The 23147-nt window shown below is 32.8% G+C and overlaps 2 protein-coding genes across 9 annotated transcripts; both read right to left on the bottom strand.

Moving 5' to 3' along the window:
• Positions 1-253: 253 nt before the first annotated feature.
• Positions 254-13655, bottom strand: LOC128237026 (uncharacterized). 8 transcript variants are annotated; one of them, XM_052952200.1, is made up of 10 exons: positions 13493-13655; positions 13237-13299; positions 12868-13107; positions 11140-11217; positions 9601-9666; positions 8288-8340; positions 7440-7493; positions 4046-4099; positions 3201-3251; positions 254-1702 (listed from the first exon to the last, which is right to left on the bottom strand). In XM_052952200.1, exons 3-10 carry the CDS (start codon positions 13094-13096, stop codon positions 1658-1660), a joined length of 630 nt encoding a protein of 209 aa, XP_052808160.1. In that variant the 5' UTR covers positions 13097-13107; positions 13237-13299; positions 13493-13655; the 3' UTR covers positions 254-1657. The 8 variants fall into 8 exon arrangements, 5 of the variants coding, with proteins under 5 accessions (XP_052808160.1, XP_052808161.1, XP_052808163.1 ...); XM_052952201.1 differs by lacking the exon at positions 7440-7493 and adding an exon at positions 6591-6644; XR_008261480.1 differs by having other exon boundaries at positions 1658-1702; positions 3999-4099.
• LOC128238056 (uncharacterized) lies at positions 13214-23147 on the bottom strand. The gene is made up of 8 exons (XM_052953633.1): positions 22979-23147; positions 21233-21281; positions 20567-20709; positions 17151-17169; positions 15874-15908; positions 15519-15593; positions 14155-14197; positions 13214-13299 (listed from the first exon to the last, which is right to left on the bottom strand). Exons 1-8 carry the CDS (start codon positions 22988-22990, stop codon positions 13214-13216), a joined length of 462 nt encoding a protein of 153 aa, XP_052809593.1. The 5' UTR covers positions 22991-23147.

Below are 23147 nucleotides of genomic sequence, written 5' to 3'. Positions count from 1 at the left end.
TTAAATTCATTCAAAACACGTGTATGAAGAGTTGACAGGTACAGATGGAGATATGTATTATTTTAACTGAGAAACTGAGGACTTGGAAGGACAATTTCTTGTTACACGACAATGTTTAAGTCGATTTAGCTAAGATGGTGTTATTTCTAAGCCAAAACAAATGAAATTATGTTAAAACATCGTGTCTATCTGCTAGAGATACTCATATGCTACTTTCCCAATAACAAAGTCTCAAATAAGCTTTCGGGGCTGAGATATAATACTAGAAAAATCCTTTGATGCAAAACGTGTCAGTGCCTTAAACATATACAAGTGACAGACTACTCTGACGAAATGACACGTAGGATTACAAAAATGCGTTTGTTTACAGGGGCATATACTGCGAGATTATACTAAAGCCTGTTCGTATAGTATTGACTATGTAATATAATCTTTTTAAAATACTTATTTGACATATTACAAAAAAATGTACTTATTGATTAATTGAAGAAATGCATGTATACCTCTATATTGTTTTGAATCTTTAACTTCTTGGCCATTTCAACATACCCAAACAAATATAGACGTTATTTATGCATTTTTTTTCAATTAATCGATACATACAAGCTGTTTTGTTATAGGACGGATAAGGAATTAACAATAAAATCCAGCAATAATTGTAACGAATGTAAAATAGCACAAACGGGCGACGATGTATTTTAAGTTACGTTTTCATAGGTTTACACGAAATTGTTATACCAATTAAATCAACATTATAACTGTTAAAAACAATGTTTTCAACAGTCCTGTTCCCGAGTTATGATTATCTCAAAACAAACCTACATTTAAGCAAACATAATCAGCACTGAATTAGGTTACATAAGCACAAGCACCTGCAATATTACCACGTGATACTATCTGTAACATTATTGTACATAAGCGGCCTTCCATTTTTATATTAATCTTGTAACTAACGCAATTCAAATACTTATGTGAAAAACTGAATAAACAAGCTCAGTAGCAAACAGTTTAAACATAAACCCGGTGTAATGGCACTGGGTAAACGCCAAAGACATAGTACACAAAAACATCACAAGCAAGAAACATGGAAGAACAGCACAAAACTCCACAAATAGCACATTGCATACATACTATATATAAAAAACTAGGTATGTTTATCAAGGATTGTTAGGTACCGCCTTGGAACGGTCAGTAAAATGTAAATTTACTGGTGGTTTAAACCAGTTTGTGTGCACAACTTCACTCTAATCCCAGTGACTGTATAGACAAGGTTTGAACATACGTTGGCATTTCATGTATTGTACCAGTTTTTTTTGTATTCAGTATTAATGATACTTACAATTTGCAAAACTTGCATTTGTGCAAGATTTTTTCCCGAATGTTGCCTTTTTGACCATTTACGATAGAGCCTCTATTAGCAAAATAAAAATTTAATCGAACAAAGCCAAAACCTATTATCATGTTTACACACATACTTACTCGTGTATTAAACAATGTTTAAATTACTCATGTGAAGTAAAACTGATAATGTTTCCTGGATAGTACTCTATCGTATGCATTGATTAATGAAAAAGGAGGAATTGATTTCACTTGTATGTACAAACATAAAACAAATCAAATTTCACCACTTTCAAATGTCCACTTCACAGTTGATGCATTATAAATATACATTGTGTATTGTGTTGCTGTGTCGAGGTTCCATCTACAAATAACAAAAGTGAAAAAAACTATTAATAAATGATCGAGAAGGCATATATCTCATTAGGTTACATAAATCATATAAGACGTACATCCAAACATGGGATTATTGATTGTTTTAGTGAGATATCTAACGGCGAGTATACTTAAACCCCATATAAAATGATATCTTATATAAACGATATATTGCAAATATTGTCACATCATTTTGGAAATAAGTGTTCCAAATGACGTTTGATACTGGACGGTAATTAGAGCCCACATTTCAAATCAGTTACTAATATTAAACTATAGTTTCAGTTTTAATACAGGTAGATATAATTCATATTTAAAGTAAATTATATAAGAAAACTGCTTTCATTGTAACAAAATGCTGCAATAACGACACCGTTTTTCACTTAGTCGCTCTGTTCAATAGGGTGAGTATATCTTGAAAGCTAACCATGGACTTTGAAGCTCAATACCTAAGTAGATATGTTACAGGAGATTAGTAAACAATGTCACATCTCACGTGGCAAAATCGGACTAATGTAAAAGTGCAGTACTTATTGAAATATATATTTATATGTTTATAACAATAAACCATAGCTACAGCAACTAATTGGGAAAGGACCATCGCCATACGGATCAGACAATATGGACCATGGTACGGGATATAACGGACTTGTATTGAGCAGCGTTCAATATGGAGAAATATCATTTGAAAATTATCAATTTGATCGCGTTTTTACATAAAGTGTGCTAACTTTACATTACGGTCTCCATATAGGAATCATGTCACCAGAATTGAAAAGTAAAATGAATCTTTTACAGCAGAATCGAATTAAGGTGACACGATCGATAATTCATTTCTTGGGCTTCGTTGGCTATAAGCAGTGATAAGCCTGCTTAATCTAAACTTGTTATGTGTTATGGGTTTTGAATCTTCAAATATGTGTTTGAATCTTTTTATCATCTTATTTAAAGTTAGTTCATTCAAATACCATTCATCCAAAACATGCCTTACGAATATAATGTTGTTAAATACTAAATTATAAATGAATAACTACAATACAACATTTTTAATTGAATATCAACATAGTAGGTACAATATGTATATCTATAAAGAAAAACTCGAGGCATTGTCAGAAGCATTGTTGTCAATGTCGTCCATGGCCGCTTCATGCAAAAAAATAAGTTTAAACACCCTGCAAAATTGCTTAATATTAAATGCGCAAATGTGAGGAAAAATTATAAAATGTTTAATGGTAATATATTGTTTGAATTTGAATATGTGACAAATCTTGACTGAAAAACGATTCCTTATTGACAATACAAGGTGTCCGTGATTCATTTCGTGTGTGACAATGCAAGAGGTCCGTGATACAACAAAGGCCTTATAAAACAACTAAGGCGATTTCCTAGCGTATATACTTTTCTAACTTGAGTACTTTATTGGTCAATATTCAAACTGACGTGATTCAAAGTCCTTTTCTGTTCATGCACTTAAACATTTCTTTAACCTGTTCGTAGCAGGCGTAGTTATCGTCTGTTGGTGGTCGCTGGCATTCCCCCTATAAAAGACAAGAGTTGTATTTTGTATTGAAAAAGCAATTTGGCTATTTTAAATCACTTAACCACAAATTAATTTACACAGTTTTGAATTACTTATAAAATATGGTGTGAAATATGCTGTAATTTCACAATGGTACAAACAATTAGTTTTAGATCATGCTTGTTATTTATTAAAATGGTTAATCAACTGTATTTGTAATTGTATTCTAATCGTACCGGGAATGACGTCAGTGATTTTATTCCGAGCACTAAGGACCTTTATGTTTGTTTCATACAATTAATGGGTCTAAATTTCCAGAAGTAGTGTAATTATATTTCAAAAAGTGGTTATATTATGTTGAAATAATCCACTTTTAATTGAATATCAACATAGTAGGTACAATATGTATATCTATAAAGAAAAACTCGAGGCATTGTCAGAAGCATTGTTGTCAATGTCGTCCATGGCCGCTTCATGCAAAAAATAAGTTTAAACACCCTGCAAAATTGCTTAATATTAAATGCGCAAATGTGAGGAAAAATTATAAAATGTTTAATGGTAATATATTGTTTGAATTTGAATATGTGACAAATCTTGACTGAAAAACGATTCCTTATTGACAATACAAGGTGTCCGTGATTCATTTCGTGTGTGACAATGCAAGAGGTCCGTGATACAACAAAGGCCTTATAAAACAACTAAGGCGATTTCCTAGCGTATATACTTTTCTAACTTGAGTACTTTATTGGTCAATATTCAAACTGACGTGATTCAAAGTCCTTTTCTGTTCATGCACTTAAACATTTCTTTAACCTTCATCACGTAGCAGGAGTAGTCATCGTCTGTTGGTGGTCGCTGGCATTCCCCCTATAAAAGACAAGAGTTGTATTTTGTATTGAAAAAGCAATTTGGCTATTTTAAATCACTTAACCACAAATTAATTTACACAGTTTTGAATTACTTATAAAATATGGTGTGAAATAGGCTGTAATTTCACAATGGTACAAACAATTAGTTTTAGATCATGCTTGTTATTTATTAAAATGGTTAATCAACTGTATTTGTAATTGTATTCTAATCGTACCGGGAATGACGTCAGTGATTTTATTCCGAGCACTAAGGACCTTTATGTTTGTTTCATACAATTAATGGGTCTAAATTTCCAGAAGTAGTGTAATTACATTTCAAAAAGTGGTTATATTATGTTGAAATAATCCACTTTTAATTGAATATCAACATAGTAGGTACAATATGTATATCTATAAAGAAAAACTCGAGGCATTGTCAGAAGCATTGTTGTCAATGTCGTCCATGGCCGCTTCATGCAAAAAATAAGTTTAAACACCCTGCAAAATTGCTTAATATTAAATGCGCAAATGTGAGGAAAAATTATAAAATGTTTAATGGTAATATATTGTTTGAATTTGAATATGTGACAAATCTTGACTGAAAAACGATTCCTTATTGACAATACAAGGTGTCCGTGATTCATTTCGTGTGTGACAATGCAAGAGGTCCGTGATACAACAAAGGCCTTATAAAACAACTAAGGCGATTTCCTAGCGTATATACTTTTCTAACTTGAGTACTTTATTGGTCAATATTCAAACTGACGTGATTCAAAGTCCTTTTCTGTTCATGCACTTAAACATTTCTTTAACCTTCATCACGTAGCAGGAGTAGTCATCGTCTGTTGGTGGTCGCTGGCATTCCCCCTATAAAAGACAAGAGTTGTATTTTGTATTGAAAAAGCAATTTGGCTATTTTAAATCACTTAACCACAAATTAATTTACACAGTTTTGAATTACTTATAAAATATGGTGTGAAATAGGCTGTAATTTCACAATGGTACAAACAATTAGTTTTAGATCATGCTTGTTATTTATTAAAATGGTTAATCAACTGTATTTGTAATTGTATTCTAATCGTACCGGGAATGACGTCAGTGATTTTATTCCGAGCACTAAGGACCTTTATGTTTGTTTCATACAATTAATGGGTCTAAATTTCCAGAAGTAGTGTAATTATATTTCAAAAAGTGGTTATATTATGTTGAAATAATCCATTTTTAATTGAATATCAACATAGTAGGTACAATATGTATATCTATAAAGAAAAACTCGAGGCATTGTCAGAAGCATTGTTGTCAATGTCGTCCATGGCCGCTTCATGCAAAAAAATAAGTTTAAACACCCTGCAAAATTGCTTAATATTAAATGCGCAAATGTGAGGAAAAATTATAAAATGTTTAATGGTAATATATTGTTTGAATTTGAATATGTGACAAATCTTGACTGAAAAACGATTCCTTATTGACAATACAAGGTGTCCGTGATTCATTTCGTGTGTGACAATGCAAGAGGTCCGTGATACAACAAAGGCCTTATAAAACAACTAAGGCGATTTCCTAGCGTATATACTTTTCTAACTTGAGTACTTTATTGGTCAATATTCAAACTGACGTGATTCAAAGTCCTTTTCTGTTCATGCACTTAAACATTTCTTTAACCTTCATCACGTAGCAGGAGTAGTCATCGTCTGTTGGTGGTCGCTGGCATTCCCCCTATAAAAGACAAGAGTTGTATTTTGTATTGAAAAAGCAATTTGGCTATTTTAAATCACTTAACCACAAATTAATTTACACAGTTTTGAATTACTTATAAAATATGGTGTGAAATATGCTGTAATTTCACAATGGTACAAACAATTAGTTTTAGATCATGCTTGTTATTTATTAAAATGGTTAATCAACTGTATTTGTAATTGTATTCTAATCGTACCGGGAATGACGTCAGTGATTTTATTCCGAGCACTAAGGACCTTTATGTTTGTTTCATACAATTAATGGGTCTAAATTTCCAGAAGTAGTGTAATTATATTTCAAAAAGTGGTTATATTATGTTGAAATAATCCACTTTTAATTGAATATCAACATAGTAGGTACAATATGTATATCTATAAAGAAAAACTCGAGGCATTGTCAGAAGCATTGTTGTCAATGTCGTCCATGGCCGCTTCATGCAAAAAATAAGTTTAAACACCCTGCAAAATTGCTTAATATTAAATGCGCAAATGTGAGGAAAAATTATAAAATGTTTAATGGTAATATATTGTTTGAATTTGAATATGTGACAAATCTTGACTGAAAAACGATTCCTTATTGACAATACAAGGTGTCCGTGATTCATTTCGTGTGTGACAATGCAAGAGGTCCGTGATACAACAAAGGCCTTATAAAACAACTAAGGCGATTTCCTAGCGTATATACTTTTCTAACTTGAGTACTTTATTGGTCAATATTCAAACTGACGTGATTCAAAGTCCTTTTCTGTTCATGCACTTAAACATTTCTTTAACCTTCATCACGTAGCAGGAGTAGTCATCGTCTGTTGGTGGTCGCTGGCATTCCCCCTATAAAAGACAAGAGTTGTATTTTGTATTGAAAAAGCAATTTGGCTATTTTAAATCACTTAACCACAAATTAATTTACACAGTTTTGAATTACTTATAAAATATGGTGTGAAATAGGCTGTAATTTCACAATGGTACAAACAATTAGTTTTAGATCATGCTTGTTATTTATTAAAATGGTTAATCAACTGTATTTGTAATTGTATTCTAATCGTACCGGGAATGACGTCAGTGATTTTATTCCGAGCACTAAGGACCTTTATGTTTGTTTCATACAATTAATGGGTCTAAATTTCCAGAAGTAGTGTAATTATATTTCAAAAAGTGGTTATATTATGTTGAAATAATCCATTTTTAATTGAATATCAACATAGTAGGTACAATATGTATATCTATAAAGAAAAACTCGAGGCATTGTCAGAAGCATTGTTGTCAATGTCGTCCATGGCCGCTTCATGCAAAAAAATAAGTTTAAACACCCTGCAAAATTGCTTAATATTAAATGCGCAAATGTGAGGAAAAATTATAAAATGTTTAATGGTAATATATTGTTTGAATTTGAATATGTGACAAATCTTGACTGAAAAACGATTCCTTATTGACAATACAAGGTGTCCGTGATTCATTTCGTGTGTGACAATGCAAGAGGTCCGTGATACAACAAAGGCCTTATAAAACAACTAAGGCGATTTCCTAGCGTATATACTTTTCTAACTTGAGTACTTTATTGGTCAATATTCAAACTGACGTGATTCAAAGTCCTTTTCTGTTCATGCACTTAAACATTTCTTTAACCTTCATCACGTAGCAGGAGTAGTCATCGTCTGTTGGTGGTCGCTGGCATTCCCCCTATAAAAGACAAGAGTTGTATTTTGTATTGAAAAAGCAATTTGGCTATTTTAAATCACTTAACCACAAATTAATTTACACAGTTTTGAATTACTTATAAAATATGGTGTGAAATAGGCTGTAATTTCACAATGGTACAAACAATTAGTTTTAGATCATGCTTGTTATTTATTAAAATGGTTAATCAACTGTATTTGTAATTGTATTCTAATCGTACCGGGAATGACGTCAGTGATTTTATTCCGAGCACTAAGGACCTTTATGTTTGTTTCATACAATTAATGGGTCTAAATTTCCAGAAGTAGTGTAATTATATTTCAAAAAGTGGTTATATTATGTTGAAATAATCCACTTTTAATTGAATATCAACATAGTAGGTACAATATGTATATCTATAAAGAAAAACTCGAGGCATTGTCAGAAGCATTGTTGTCAATGTCGTCCATGGCCGCTTCATGCAAAAAATAAGTTTAAACACCCTGCAAAATTGCTTAATATTAAATGCGCAAATGTGAGGAAAAATTATAAAATGTTTAATGGTAATATATTGTTTGAATTTGAATATGTGACAAATCTTGACTGAAAAACGATTCCTTATTGTCAATACAAGGTGTCCGTGATTCATTTCGTGTGTGACAATGCAAGAGGTCCGTGATACAACAAAGGCCTTATAAAACAACTAAGGCGATTTCCTAGCGTATATACTTTTCTAACTTGAGTACTTTATTGGTCAATATTCAAACTGACGTGATTCAAAGTCCTTTTCTGTTCATGCACTTAAACATTTCATTAACCTTCATCACGTAGCAGGAGTAGTTATCGTCTGTTGGTGGTCGCTGGCATTCCCCTATAAAAGACAAGAGTTGTATTTTGTATTGAAAAAGCAATTTGGCTATTTTAAATCACTTAACCACAAATTAATTTACACAGTTTTGAATTACTTATAAAATATGGTGTGAAATATGCTGTAATTTCACAATGGTACAAACAATTAGTTTTAGATCATGCTTGTTATTTATTAAAATGGTTAATCAACTGTATTTGTAATTGTATTCTAATCGTACCGGGAATGACGTCAGTGATTTTATTCCGAGCACTAAGGACCTTTATGTTTGTTTCATACAATTAATGGGTCTAAATTTCCAGAAGTAGTGTAATTATATTTCAAAAAGTGGTTATATTATGTTGAAATAATCCACTTTTAAATGAACCACCGAAAATCATGAAATAAAAGTAAAGTAAAATAACAATTTCTCTTTGTAAAAAGAATTGACGAAGTTAATATAATGACGTTTCTGTTAAACGATTCTGTACGATACGCTTGACACTGACTGTAACGATCAGCCCCGATTTTCACCGACTCATAATAGGGGTAGGGATAATGATGAACCTGGAGTGAATGGCCCACAATAAATAAGTTGTAAGAATGATGGCGATTACACGACAGAGTATACATAGCGAATATTAGGTTAGTGCCATGAATTGAGGAAGTATATCTGACAAGGCGGAGGAATTTATCGGGTGAGCCATATTCAGAAATTGTTTGGCATTATTTGAACTTTGTTTTGTTACAAATCTGATAAACTCGTGCAGAACTCGCCATTAATGAAATGAGTCGAACACATGCCGTACTGATGTCGCAACACATTGCACTTTATCGTTAACACTCCTTTAATTTTTGAAATTATAGCCAAATCTTATAAAAGTCATACATTATCGTGCATTTCTTTGCTAATACCGATCGAATATCGAAGGACTTTCGTACTTTTGTCAACGCAAATCGATATAGTATAACGTATCGCAAAGGTGTCGTAGAACAACTGTAGAAACAATTTTACCAAAGTTTTCTCAAACTTACGACGACGGTGTCCGTGATTCATTTCGTGTGTGACAATGCAAGAGGTCCGTGATACAACAAAGGCCTTATAAAACAACTAAGGCGATTTCCTAGCGTATATACTTTTCTAACTTGAGTACTTTATTGGTCAATATTCAAACTGACGTGATTCAAAGTCCTTTTCTGTTCATGCACTTAAACATTTCTTTAACCTTTACAGAAACTGACTTAAGTTTTCAATTACGTTAAGATGTTCTGTTAAACGTTTACCTTCGTCTGCTTCGGTATGATGATCAGATTCCTCTCCATTGTCATCTCGGGGAGGAACAACTGGGCCTTGAAAATGTTAATTATACATCATAGATGTTAAACAAATAACAGACAGAGTAGATTCTTAAACAAAACAGTCGTTGTAAACAACGTGACAGCTCTACTTGGTTACTGTTTTAATATAATTTATCATCATTATAAGTATATACTACTAGTGCTTACATTCTGATACCGCAGCGTGTAACATCACACTGATTTTAAACGGATAGTCTTCACATTTAATAGCATAGTATGTATTGCCGCCATGTTCTTTCGAATAACAAGTATGGATAATGGGAGGATGTTTTGGGGGATGTACGTTTATTTTTCGAACGCTATTTTTGAGCGGCGGCCCTATTGACCGTGTGACTTTTGTTAGGACGTAAGCATTATGCATATTTTTGTCAAGCAATAGATCACTAGAACACCTTGCGACAAATAACAACGACGAGTCATTGCGACAAATAAAAGCGGCGAGGCATTGCGACAAAGAACAGCGACGAGTCATTGGGACAAATAACAACGACGAGTCATTGCGAAAAAAATAACAACGACGAGTCATTTCGAAAAAAATAACAACTATGAGTCAATGCGAAAAAAATAACATCGACGAGTCATTGCGACAAATAAAAACGACGAGTCATTGCGACAAATGACAGTGACGAGTCATTGCGACAAATAACAGCCACGAGTCATGCGACAAATAACAGTGACGAGTCATTACGACAAATAACGACAAGAAGGATAACAGACGTCTTGCTTCGACATTATGTGCGGAGTGATGGCAAATCCACATATTATTGAGTGTATTTGACATCTGTTCGGCAATATGCGAGTATTCTATTACAGTCGTATCGATACAAAACCATTTAGAAGAGCTGCATCGTTTAAAAACATTCAGTTAGTAATTATTAATATGAGAGACGAACAATTGGTTTTCATTATTTAATCCTTGTTTTGTTACAAAGCGGATAAATTCGTGCAGAAATCACCATTTATGAACTGAGGTAAGCTCTTTCGTACTGATGTCGCAACATATCGAAACTGGTCGTTAACACTCATATAACTCTAGAAATTTCAGTAATAGCGTATACAAGTCATACATCATCCTGCATTTCTTTGGTAATGCCCTCAAGTATCGACGGAGTTTCGTACTTATGTCGAAGCAACTCGTGATATGCCTAGCGTTTCTTTTTCAACAATATATGTAATCGAGCGACTAGAATGCGCAACATAAATGGAATAGACATTGTTTCCCTGATGCCAAAGGCCGCCCCTAAAGCTGCAGGTCATTTCTACTTCAAGCATCGGTACTTGCAAAACAGGTTTTCCAACACTGCTGATGCCAAGAGCGAGTATGGACAAAAGAGGGGGGTGTACGGTTACCTTACGACACCACGATACATAAGCCTTTTCCCATGTTATAATATTAGTTTTATAAGAATTAGAAAGATATCCAACGATGGTCTGTTATATGGGCTTTTTATGAATGACACAGACCTGGGCCAGCTACCAAATAACCATTTACGGTTTCGTAGCAGTCGTTGTTATCGTCTGTTGGTGGTCGCTGGCATTTCCCTATAAAAGACAAGAGTTGTATTTTGTATTGAAAAAGCAATTTGGCTATTTTAAATCACTTAACCACAAATTAATTTACACAGTTTTGAATTACTTATAAAATATGGTGTGTAATATGCTGTAATTTCACAATGGTACAAACAATTAGTTTTAGATCATGCTTGTTATTTATTAAAATGGTTAATCAACTGTATTTGTAATTGTATTCTAATCGTACCGGGCATGACGTCAGTGATTTTATTCCGAGCACTAAGGACCTTTATGTTTGTTTCATACAATTAATGGGTCTAAATTTCCAGAAGTAGTGTAATTATATTTCAAAAAGTGGTTATATTATGTTGAAATAATCCACTTTTAAATGAACCACCGAAAATCATGAAATAAAAGTAAAGTAAAATAACAATTTCTCTTTGTAAAAAGAATTGACGAAGTTAATATAATGACGTTTCTGTTAAACGATTCTGTACGATACGCTTGACACTGACTGTAACGATCAGCCCCGATTTTCACCGACTCATAATAGGGGTAGGTATAATGATGAACCTGGAGTGAATGGCCCACAATAAATAAGTTGTAAGAATGATGGCGATTACACGACAGAGTATACATAGAGAATATTAGGTTAGTGCCATGAATTGAGGAAGTATATCTGACAAGGCGGAGGAATTTATCGGGTGAGCCATATTCAGAAATTGTTTGGCATTATTTGAACTTTGTTTTGTTACAAATCTGATAAACTCGTGCAGAACTCGCCATTAATGAAATGAGTCGAACACATGCCGTACTGATGTCGCAACACATTGCACTTTATCGTTAACACTCCTTTAATTTTTGAAATTATAGCCAAATCTTATAAAAGTCATACATTATCGTGCATTTCTTTGCTAATACCGATCGAGTATCGAAGGACTTTCGTACTTTTGTCAACGCAAATCGATATAGTATAACGTATCGCAAAGGTGTCGTAGAACAACTGTAGAAACAATTTTACCAAAGTTTTCTCAAACTTGTGGTTACGACGACGGAATTATAGCGAGTTCTATTTCGGTGTGTATGTCGGGAGTATTGTTGTGGTTGTGTATACAAATACCACCATTAAATCGTTGCAGCATACCACGACAATTTAAAACAGTTCAAAAATGACATGGCTATCCAATCTTCACCAGATCTTACTAAGACACCTCCAGATTCACCTCATTGCAATGACATATTTTTTTACGAATTGTCAATATTTGGCAAGATTCAAGTAAACATTTTGAAAATCGTTGGCAATCTGGGATGAAATAGTTACAAGTAGAGTTAGACAAAAATGTGTGTTAGCAAACGAATTTACAACCGGTTTTATTGAACGGAAAATATATTCGGTGTTATGTTCAAAATTTAAAATACTGAATATGCAACCTTTTTTTTCAGAGCAATTGTTGAGGTTCGGGTCTTGTCACTTACAACCAAGTCGCAAAAACGGGTGTACGAAAGAAACATTCAAGAAATATTACTCAAATAGTTTAAAAATACATATATTTTATCGACCATTATGTTGAAGAATATTTTTATGGTCGCGAATGTATGTGTCATAGCGGTATTACCACCATTTTTGTTCGGTTCTGGAAATATGAAATCCAAATAGTAGACGTTTAACGAAGCACTTACCTGTCAGTTTTGAATTGTAATAATCTTGGTAAATAGGTGTTTCAAACACTACATTCAGTATTTTCTGATGCTCTGCAATTGACGACTTGATCTCTTTTTGGGATTCCATTATATTTTTGTTTGCTTCTAATAGATCTATCAGCAGATCTCTGTCGGACTTTTTGCCAGTATCGTTTTGATGTGATTGATCTGAAGGAGGCGCTTGTTTATCGGGTTTTGGAGTTTGCATGTAACCGCCATCTTAAACATAAAATAACTGATAAGTATGAGGTTGAATTGCTCAATCAATCTCGCATATTTATATAACGATGAATTAGTGTTAAAGGAAACAATCACAGTTCATGTATCAAACTGCCTTAACACTCGTACCTTCATTAGCCAAGGAGGTCCTCTTTTTCGGCGTGGGTATTGGTTTCTTGTGAAATATTTTCACTGTAAACACAAATTCAATTTATAATTAATGTGCAAATTCAAACTTCTTTCCAGACGAATTTATGTATTGTTCCGGCTACACTACTTTTGTTTGGTTTGCCCATATTTTAATGGATGTTAACTAAGGAATTGTTGTTATTTTTTAAATAATTATAGAAACATATTTGCTGTCAAATAATATGTATTATCTTACCATTGTCTTGAGGAATTAATTTGCCCTCTATCGAACGATAGAAGCCATCGTCATCTCCACCTAGTAGAGGGTTTTGAATGCGATACACATCTCCGACTTTAAGGGAGTGCTGGCCGCTCTAAGGAATTGAGGACATTTTAACTTCAATGTAATGAAGACGCTGGGTGATTACAGAAAGCAATATTTTTACACGACGAGTGGATCATATTATATCCAACATTATCTTTGTTTCTGTTTTTTATAAACCAACAATATATTAAAAGCAAAAAAAGAAAAGTAAATTTTATGTGATGTTTGTTTATCGGAAAACCGCTTAACACATACAGCGTTGTAAGCGACATTCAAAACATGGCATAATGATCGCTGCGTTTGTTTTTTTACGTACTACGTAAACCAAACTACATTACTAACAGATAGTTTCACTGCAGTGACATAACACGATGCTTTGCCAAAAAGCAAACACTAATATCAACAAAACACAATATGTGTTTTTGCTTTTATATTCTAATGAATCTCATTATAATAATAAATTGCTCGCTCACATTTCATAGGGCAGTAAATCGAAACAAATAATATCTTGTAAAATATTGACAACATCCTTCAAACAGTGATCACTCATCGTCAAACATGCACACAAGAGCTCTTTTGTTATTTATAAATACCTTCATAAATGTCTCCATAGTCATCTGGAAAAGTAGGGGGCACCTGTCAAAACATAAACAAGAGGAATTGATTAGAGTGTGTCAAATGCCCTCGGTGTGGCCTTGTCGGAGTGATAGCCAGCTGACCTCGAAAGGTGACAATAACCTTTGAGGTGAGAGCACGAATGATATGAATGACAAAACCTTCAAATGCAGCTGTACATTTCTCTGAAGTCTGATCGATACACGGATTTGAAAACAATTGCGTAAGTAACAGTTGAAACACGGTTGTATCGAACAGACGGACGCAAGGAGGGAGAGATAGTGCAATTACTATATTCCTCCTTATTGAGGCATACACATATAACTAAGAGCACTATATGGTACAACATCGTTTATTTGTATATCTAAATTAATCTCATCAATCAATCAATATCTATATTTTCTTATTGGCTTTCCCCTGTAGTTTTAGCTGTATTATTAAAATCGATATGTTTAAATTTCAACAAAAACACAGCAATCAGTTAATCTATCAGATGAAATATTATATCAACTTGAGTTGATATGCATGTAGTAATTTTTTTTATCAACGCAAATAGCGCACGACAGCTTTTCCGAATTGATAATTTTCTGAGCAGCTTTAAAACATAATTCGATGTAAAACATAATTCGATGTGTGTATATATTCTTTGTATTCATCTGTATGTATGTTAATCTATTCACTTATGGGGGAATACAAAAATCTATCTAACTAACCTAAATATTTTTATATCAACGAAGTCCGTTTTGTTTTGTATTCTTAATTCATTTAGAACTATCTGTGAGTACATTTGTTTTCTCGATTCCATATGATAGTTTATTTAATGCAATAATATACACCCTTTTGGCATTACCATTTGTACAGACCTTTTGGTGCTATAGTTGCGTTTCAAATGGTAACGACCTTAAAACAGAGCTATTAAGCACTATAGCGATTTTATTTATTACGCTCAGACATGAGTTCTCACGAAATGACGTCACGTTTATTATTGAGTACAAAGGAATGACACAAGGCAATACTCTAAATAGCTCTTTTTTATACACCAGAATTTTGTAATGCTCTTCCATATAAAACAGCACCACACGGTTGAACACACTTATTATTTTCGAAAGGTCATTCCAATTTGCATTGTTCCCATAAATACTTGATTGATGTATGCTCATTTGTTCTAGCCTTTGTAAGCACCATAATTAAAGAAAGAATACCACAAATCATCGTGTTTAAGCTGTGTAAAGTTGTGGAAAATGAATTTATGTTCGTACAAACAGAATATCATCTTAGACACACTGGAACGCAGCCTTTGTAGTTTGCACAACTATGAAATATATTCCTAGTATAATATTACCAGATCCGGTGTCGTCACTATTGGTCTACGAGGTGGTAACAATGGTAACAAGGGTGGTGATCTTGATCTGTATTTCTGTGAAATCATATCAAATTATAGTATAGAAAAAACACAGCGTTTGGATAATTCTTAACAAATGGATGTTATACATACATTTATCATCTAGGGTGTTGTTGAACACAATACACATTTGGAAAATTTATCCTTAACATATCACTCATAAGGTTGTACAGACACTTCAGATGCAGATTAAAACGAAAATGATAAGCATGGATATATTTCACTATCATCCGCAAATATATAATATAAGGCTACTAAGCAAATAAACAACGCTCGGCAAAATAAACATTTTTACCTGTGTTATTTTGTTTTTATCCTCTTCAACATTCGCTTTAAATGAAAAACAGAAACACGGTAATTCTACAAGTGATATTATGTTGATAAGTTTTCAAAGTTTTGTAGTGACAAAGAAGAAGAAAACATGTATACATTCTGATATGATTCAATAAGATATAATACGAGGGACATTTGAAAAGAAATAGACACGAGTAGCTTTGAATTGTATCACGCATCATTCACTCAAGACAAACAATAACATTATTTCCATAATCTTAGATACTACATGTTAAACAATTTTCAGATTTTAAAATTGATTTAAAAGGACAGTTTAAACGTGTTTTGGCATTTAAGTGTTAGTAACCGGTTCGGCTTATTATTTAACATAGGAATGCGTTTTATATTGCTTTGGCACATTTATTTTCGCTTTCTATATACAAGTGCAGCGTTAGAAAAAGCAGTAAATAAGTGTTGAGACCACGAAGCGCAAACGCGAAAGGTGATACCTAGAATAAATAGTTCACAAATAAATTCACCGATCCTGGTATTTTTAAGGTTCATAGAATCAAATCCATATGAAATTTTTAACACACTGTACATGCAATGTTTAAATTCAACAACACTATCAAGATAAATGATTGAATTGTTATACTCTTGAATTAAAGATTATAGAAATGTTCAAGAACTGGTGAAAGACCCAAAGTATGTGTTTTTTGTCATTTTATTCCAAGTTGGATTGCTCCAGAATATACATGTAAATTTTCTCTTAACAAATCCTGATAAATACAATCTAAAAATACCATACGAAAAAAGACATAGTTTACTCTAATAATCTAGGTTTCCTAGCAATGAAACTAGATTTTAAAACAATGAAGTACATAAAATATATATTTGCATGTACCAAAACGGGCTCCTAAACCATACTGTTAAAACATTTTTTAACAATTTTAACATTTTACATTTATTTCGAAATTCCGGGTGCACCCTTTGTTGCCCTTTTTTACCGAACGCGATTATTTAGATGAAATAAGGCACCAGATGATACAAAGTATGTTCGTTATAATCGTGTATGTAATAAAGAGTATTAGATATTTGATTGCCATAATAACCTTCAACTTTCAAGTTAAAAGTTAGTTATTTTATAGAGCAAAAGCATCTTAAGTTATAGGACACATTAGGATGTTTTTGCACCATGTTGTTTCCAATGGGTCTCCTTTGCATTTAAACAAATATATATATATATATATATATATATACATATATATATCTACATGAATATAAACATATAAATATTACCTGTATCATCATAATCGGTCTGTAATTTGAAAGAAAATAAAAACATAGTTCAAATCAAATAACATCACAGTCGATACTGCTACTGCTGCTGCTGCTGCTGCTACTACTGCTATTGCTACTGCTGCTACTGCTGCTAGTACAACTTCTTCTACTACTACTACTACTACTACTACTACTACTACTACTTCTACTACTACTACTACTACTACTACTACTACTACTACTACTACTACTTCTACTACTACTACTACTACTACTACTACTACTACTACTACTACTACTACTACTAACACCACCACCACCACCACCACCACCACCACCACTACCACTACCACTACTACTACTACTACTACTACTACTACTACTACTACTACTACTACTACTTCATCACCACCACATGTATGGCGTATGTTGCAAAGGATCTGGGGTAAGAATTTGTAAACTACAACATTTTCTAAATGCTGAAATGGTAGACTTTCGTGACAAAACTGAACATTATCAGCTTCTTGATAATGTCTTATGCGATTTAGACCAACTGTGGATTCACTCTTGACGGTAGGACAGAGGCAAACTGCTCCTAAAGAAATTGTTGAATAAAAAAACTTATTTTGCCTTTAACAGGTGCGTTTTAGTTATGAATGAATGAAAATATGTACCGTTTAACTTTAATGTAAGGTGACTGATTTGGTAACAAATGCTGTTTCGCAATTTATATTTGCTTGAGTATGACACCCTTGGTGGTGCTTTCGTAGCTACTTATAATGTGAGCGATACTGGTTTAATATATCACTATGACAGAGGGAGCGAGATATGACTGGGCTAAGTAATTAAGTCCGAAAACGCCTTCTACATCCATTTACATGTTGCGCCGGAATCATTTTTGTTCTGTTGGCCAACAAAGCGCGGCCAAATACGATAAGTCTAGCATAAGCTTATTTGAAAGGTCCAGGAGGATCAAATGTGGAAGTTTCTATCTTTCCTGTTTGACTGCGATATGTTTCGGCACGTGAAAGCATTTTATGGACAGATTGTTCTTTTATTTATACGCACTGATCGTGCAATTGTTTTTGTTGAGAATTCCAAGGCGCCTTTATCCCTTGTAAATAATGTAACATGTATACTCAGATTCCTGTTTTGGTGAAAAGGGCTTATCGCTACTCGAATGAGTCATATTTACATTTAAATATATATTTCTTATGTTTGGTCGTTTTGCACATAAGATACAAATCTATAACCTCAACCATCTAGCGTTTATGAAACTCTTAACAGGTTATTGTATTCAAATCGCTTGCTTGAAGAACATTTTACACACTAGAATGTAACGAATAATTCCACACTTTATGTGTCCCTTAACTTATTTTGAGGGGTATTTATATAATATACATGGCAACACTCATACCAATCATGCTTCATAATGTGTAATTTCTAACAGTAATTTTTGTGAACATTATTATTTCCATATTTATACATTCAATAATAAAACCGATTTTTTAATTTAAAATATTCAACTGAGCCCATATGGAGTTGAAAATCATACCAGAATGTACCAGATTTTAATGAAAATTAGTTTGTGAAACATACCTGCAAAGGTGTTTGATTTACAAAAACAGTTCATGTTTAGTTAAATGTAAGAGTGCGTAATATTGTGCGTATATTAAGAGTTAACACATTTATAAACTCGGATATGAAAGAGAAAACTCCTGTAAACTTCTGGCAGTTCTGGATTTACCTAATAGGAATAATATTTCATTATAATTCTACAAATAAGGTAAAACAGAGGAGGGGATAGTGAGTGAATGAGTTTTGTGGGCAAGCAAGTTATCAATAGAACGATTCATCGCTCAAGCCTTTCAGCACTATCAGTGCTTTCATTATTATAGCGGTACAAACAATATGATACGGTTTTGGTTCATGATAATCAATGCCTAAGAGCATAAATAGTATTAGTGCTGTTTATAAAATAATGTTAAAAGATATTGAGAAATGACCGCGGTGTCAAAATTGGGTACGTTGTATAAAAATTATTCTTACAGAATTGTTTGTTTATGTCTGGTTATTCTAGGGTGTTAGTGATATCCCTCTGTTCTAGTCGTTTACTATGTGTTAGGGATAATTTTAATCAAAACCTTGCAGGAAGGATTTATTGTTTCGTAATACTTGTATTTTATACAGTGATTTTACATAGTGTAGCTGTGTAAAAGATATAATTGAATAATTGTGTTACCAGCTATATACATTATTAATCAGAATAGAACTTAAATATTTATAATAGTAGAATTAACAAAATTGTTAAACTACTAAATCATGTTAATCTGCTTATTTATAGAATGTATACCGATTGCTATGCATTTATGCATAAACATAATTCAGAGTTCATTTTGGACATATAATATGTTGTATATTTGTTTTAATTGTTTAAAACGAAATAAGTTTTGTTCTGTTTATTTTACAAGAAATAAAAGTGGACCCTATATGATGTATTTAGGAACACCACAGAAGAGACATCTTGTTTTCAAAGTGTTACACTTTAATTCTGATTAAATATGTTAAATATCAAACATGTGTGTTAGACAGGAGTCTGAACAATTGTTAAGACGCAAATTATGAAGAAGGAATTCGTTAGAACACTATTAGACTCCCATATAAAAAGGGAAAGGCAATATTTTCCCAGATTGACTATAGTTCACCTAAATTTGGTCAGCATTAGAAGAGAAAAGTGACAACATTAACATATGTTGTCAATATTCAGATTGAAAGACGACGCTGTCAGTTTCTAGTGATAGCAGTTACTTGACATAACCCAAACAAACAGTAATAGAAAACTCCCAAAATACTGAATTATCATTTGGCAAAAAGTACTTTTTAACGAAATTGATGTCAACTTGGTTTGAATATTAGCTTGTTTTAATAGTGCAAGTCAGTGTTGAGATATACTTAAACACCAATACCAAACAAATATGTCTTCGAAAGCATATCCTGGTATGAGTAGTATTCATGTTATAAAACGTTTCACACTGTTATAACATGTTAACTGATTTAATGCTTATTACAAATTGTATTTCTTTTCCTTAACATACCAAAATGATATTCATTTGTAAGTGCTTATATTGCAGTAAAATTATGTTTCAATTCTTTATATTAATTTATATAATGAAAGTCTAAGTTAAGATGTTTAAGTTGTGTATTTCTATTTTCATCCATATCAACACTATCTTACAATACATACCGAAATTAGTATCTTACATGCAAAACAATCAATTTAAAATGTACGTAAAACAACTATGGTGAGTGTTCACACATGACTCTTTGCAACAAGGGAAATTGAAAGAAAACCAAGGGGTTCACTTTTCCAAAAATATATTATTTCAAGTGGATTATAACTCAAAATATTTCACAGGGTGTGTTAAATGGCAAACCTGAGTCGAATATGCAGAACAAAGTTCTGTGTTAGTTGTACGACTTTTGGCGCCAAGGTGACGAGAATAACAATGCAGGTAAAAACTTTCATCTTCATATTCGTAGACCTCGGCAGGTGTAAGCCCGTAAGTACATTTGCTATCTGAAAACAACAAAATGATAACAACTGTTCTTACTTTTTAAAGCTTTCGGCAAAATAAATCAAAACACAAGAGCGTGTTTATGTAACGTGTTTCCACTTAAATAATTGTTTCTTTCCGTCTAAATATTTATGCGAAAAGCTACAGAAACAAGCTCAGTAGCAAAAAGATTAAACATAAACCCGGTTTAATGGCACTGGGTAAACGCCAAAGACATATTACATAAAATCACAAACAAAAAACATGGAAGAACTGCACAAAACTCCACAAACAGCACAGTGCATATATACTATATATACAAAACTAGGTATGTTTATCAAGAATTGTTATGTACCGCCTTTGAACGGTCAGTAAAGTATAAATTTACTGGGGGTTTAAACCAGTTTATGTGCACAAACCTCACTCTTATCCCAACAATCCTTAATAAAGATAATACGCACAAGTATCGTTAATAGTTCTTTACAATCAACCAGAAAGCATTTACTAAAGGTAAATTAACAACCAACAGTCAACATTTTGACTTACCTTCCTCTGAACAAGTTGCTCCACCAGTGAATTGTACTTCAGGTTTTACCTGAAAATGAATAATAATGATGTAATAAGTCTATGATAATAATAAAAAACGGTCTCGTTTTACATCGCATGTAGAAATTAAATATTTAGTTCAAAGCACTATTACTATTCCTTTGCATTTGTCAAGCAAACAGCGCAGACATGGACAAAGAAAAAGACGTTCGTTGGATCTCTAGCCAAGTCTCAGCATCAATAATGTCTGCTCATAGTAGTTCAGGCATAAGAAGTATATGGAAATAATTAAATAATTATTCCATTCCATACAGATTAATTATTATCGGTCACTGGTAACAAATTTGTATCGCAAAAAAGCTTCTCCGTATTCAACCGAATGCATCTTGAATTGCGAGGTTGTTTTCAGCCTACGTGTATGTTGGAACTGTGAAAGAAGAATAGTATTACAACTCTTTAATATATTTGAATAATCATTGACTACCAATGGTAAAACATTAAGATGATTGCATCATTTTTTATCATCAAAACGTGTTTATCAACGTTGGACTCCCAAATTAAATAAATATTGTTAATTTTAGTGACTTGTACGTACAAGCAAAGTTACGTTCCTTTATTCGTAAAAAAGGATGATGACTTCAAAGTTTTAGCTTCTCTTAATAAGTTTCTGTTTTTGATTTGTTTATGTACTTCATCTACATATAAATCATTGCTTGAAATAATAAACTGACATAACTATGATTTAAAAATCAAAACGATGGCGAATTCAGTCTTCTGATCGGAATAGGACCTACGCTGTAGTTGTATATTATAAGTCCAACCAACGTAAAACATCAATCGGTTGATGCTTAAAAACGAGAAACGAATGTTACGTTCTGCTTTTCACAACATTAACGCTTTAACTTTTAACAGCGCTAATTAAAAGGGTAAAGTTGAGTAAACCATTGCGAGTTTGACAAGTGAAGACTACACATGGCAGAGAAAGTAAAATATGGGTTTATGTATAACCCTATAGTAGTACATGATAAGAACGTCTCAAGAGCTGGTTAGCCCCTTGCCAAATAAATGAGTGATTTTTTTTATTTCCTAAGCTTCTTAACAGCACCCAAGCTGGACGAGAACACATCCCTAAAACTAGTATTTTAATCATGCACTGTCACTTAAAGCGCCGATCTAATACAAAGTGATCTCCCCTGAAGAACATGAATGATCTCTGAAACCATGTACAAAAACGGCTGGATTTCAGCTATATAAGTTTGGTTTTGAAAAACAACGAATGTTTGCAATAGTTTTAGTATTTAGTAAAGTTTTATTAAATAACAGGGGGCCGAATTGTCAAAGTAAACAACGTTGTTAAAGTCATCGTAGTTATCTTTCACTATTTACTGCTGTTCAACTTTCATGGAAACCCTTTAGATTTGCAGTATTCTAAACAAGATTTCAGACAACTGTTTCACCTATACTTAAATAGTTTACCTTAAGAAAATAAAAATATGTCGTTAATCACGTTGTTAACTTTAACTGAACAATTGGCAAATGTTTTAAAAGTTTTGAAAAGCAAGGAAATTTTAACTTTTTAAATGGCGTCAATGATTTTGATTGTCATCACCTGACATGCGTGATGGAAGTGGTGTTTGTACGGCAAAGGAAAATTAACGTTGTATGGAGTATGTCACTGAGAAATACTTAACGGTAAAATTCATTCACTTTGTGATCCATTTTCTTACATATATTTTTATACAATACCTCATCGCGCATTTTCCTCAGCAGTCTCGTTGGTACGTTTCTGTCTGGCAATGATTTGTGAATGCCTCCATCAAGTTTATAACAATTTCTGTTTTCTTCTAGTGTCTGGAAAATAAAAAGGGCTTTGTAAATCTATCGGAATATTGTTGTTGTCTATGTGTTTATGACA

The sequence above is a fragment of the Mya arenaria genome, chromosome 6, assembly GCF_026914265.1.
Source record: "Mya arenaria isolate MELC-2E11 chromosome 6, ASM2691426v1".
Classification (NCBI taxonomy): domain Eukaryota; kingdom Metazoa; phylum Mollusca; class Bivalvia; order Myida; family Myidae; genus Mya; species Mya arenaria.
The sequence above is the reverse complement of the archived record's forward strand: the minus strand, read 5'-3'. Positions and strand labels throughout refer to the sequence as shown.

Coding starts and splice junctions, on each gene's coding strand:
- LOC128237026 (XM_052952200.1), bottom strand. CDS start 13,096: ATGCAAACTCCAAAACCCGATAAACAAGCGCCTCCTTCAGATCAATCA. Junction 9,667..11,139: donor TTATTTGGTAGCTGGCCCAG/GTCTGTGTCATT, acceptor AACATTTTCAAG/GCCCAGTTGTTCCTCCCCGA. Junction 8,341..9,600: donor TCATACCGAAGCAGACGAAG/GTAAACGTTTAA, acceptor TGTCTTTTATAG/GGGAATGCCAGCGACCACCA.
- LOC128238056 (XM_052953633.1), bottom strand. Junction 20,710..21,232: donor AGCAACTTGTTCAGAGGAAG/GTAAGTCAAAAT, acceptor TGTTGTTTTCAG/ATAGCAAATGTACTTACGGG. Junction 14,198..15,518: donor TAGTGACGACACCGGATCTG/GTAATATTATAC, acceptor ATGTTTTGACAG/GTGCCCCCTACTTTTCCAGA.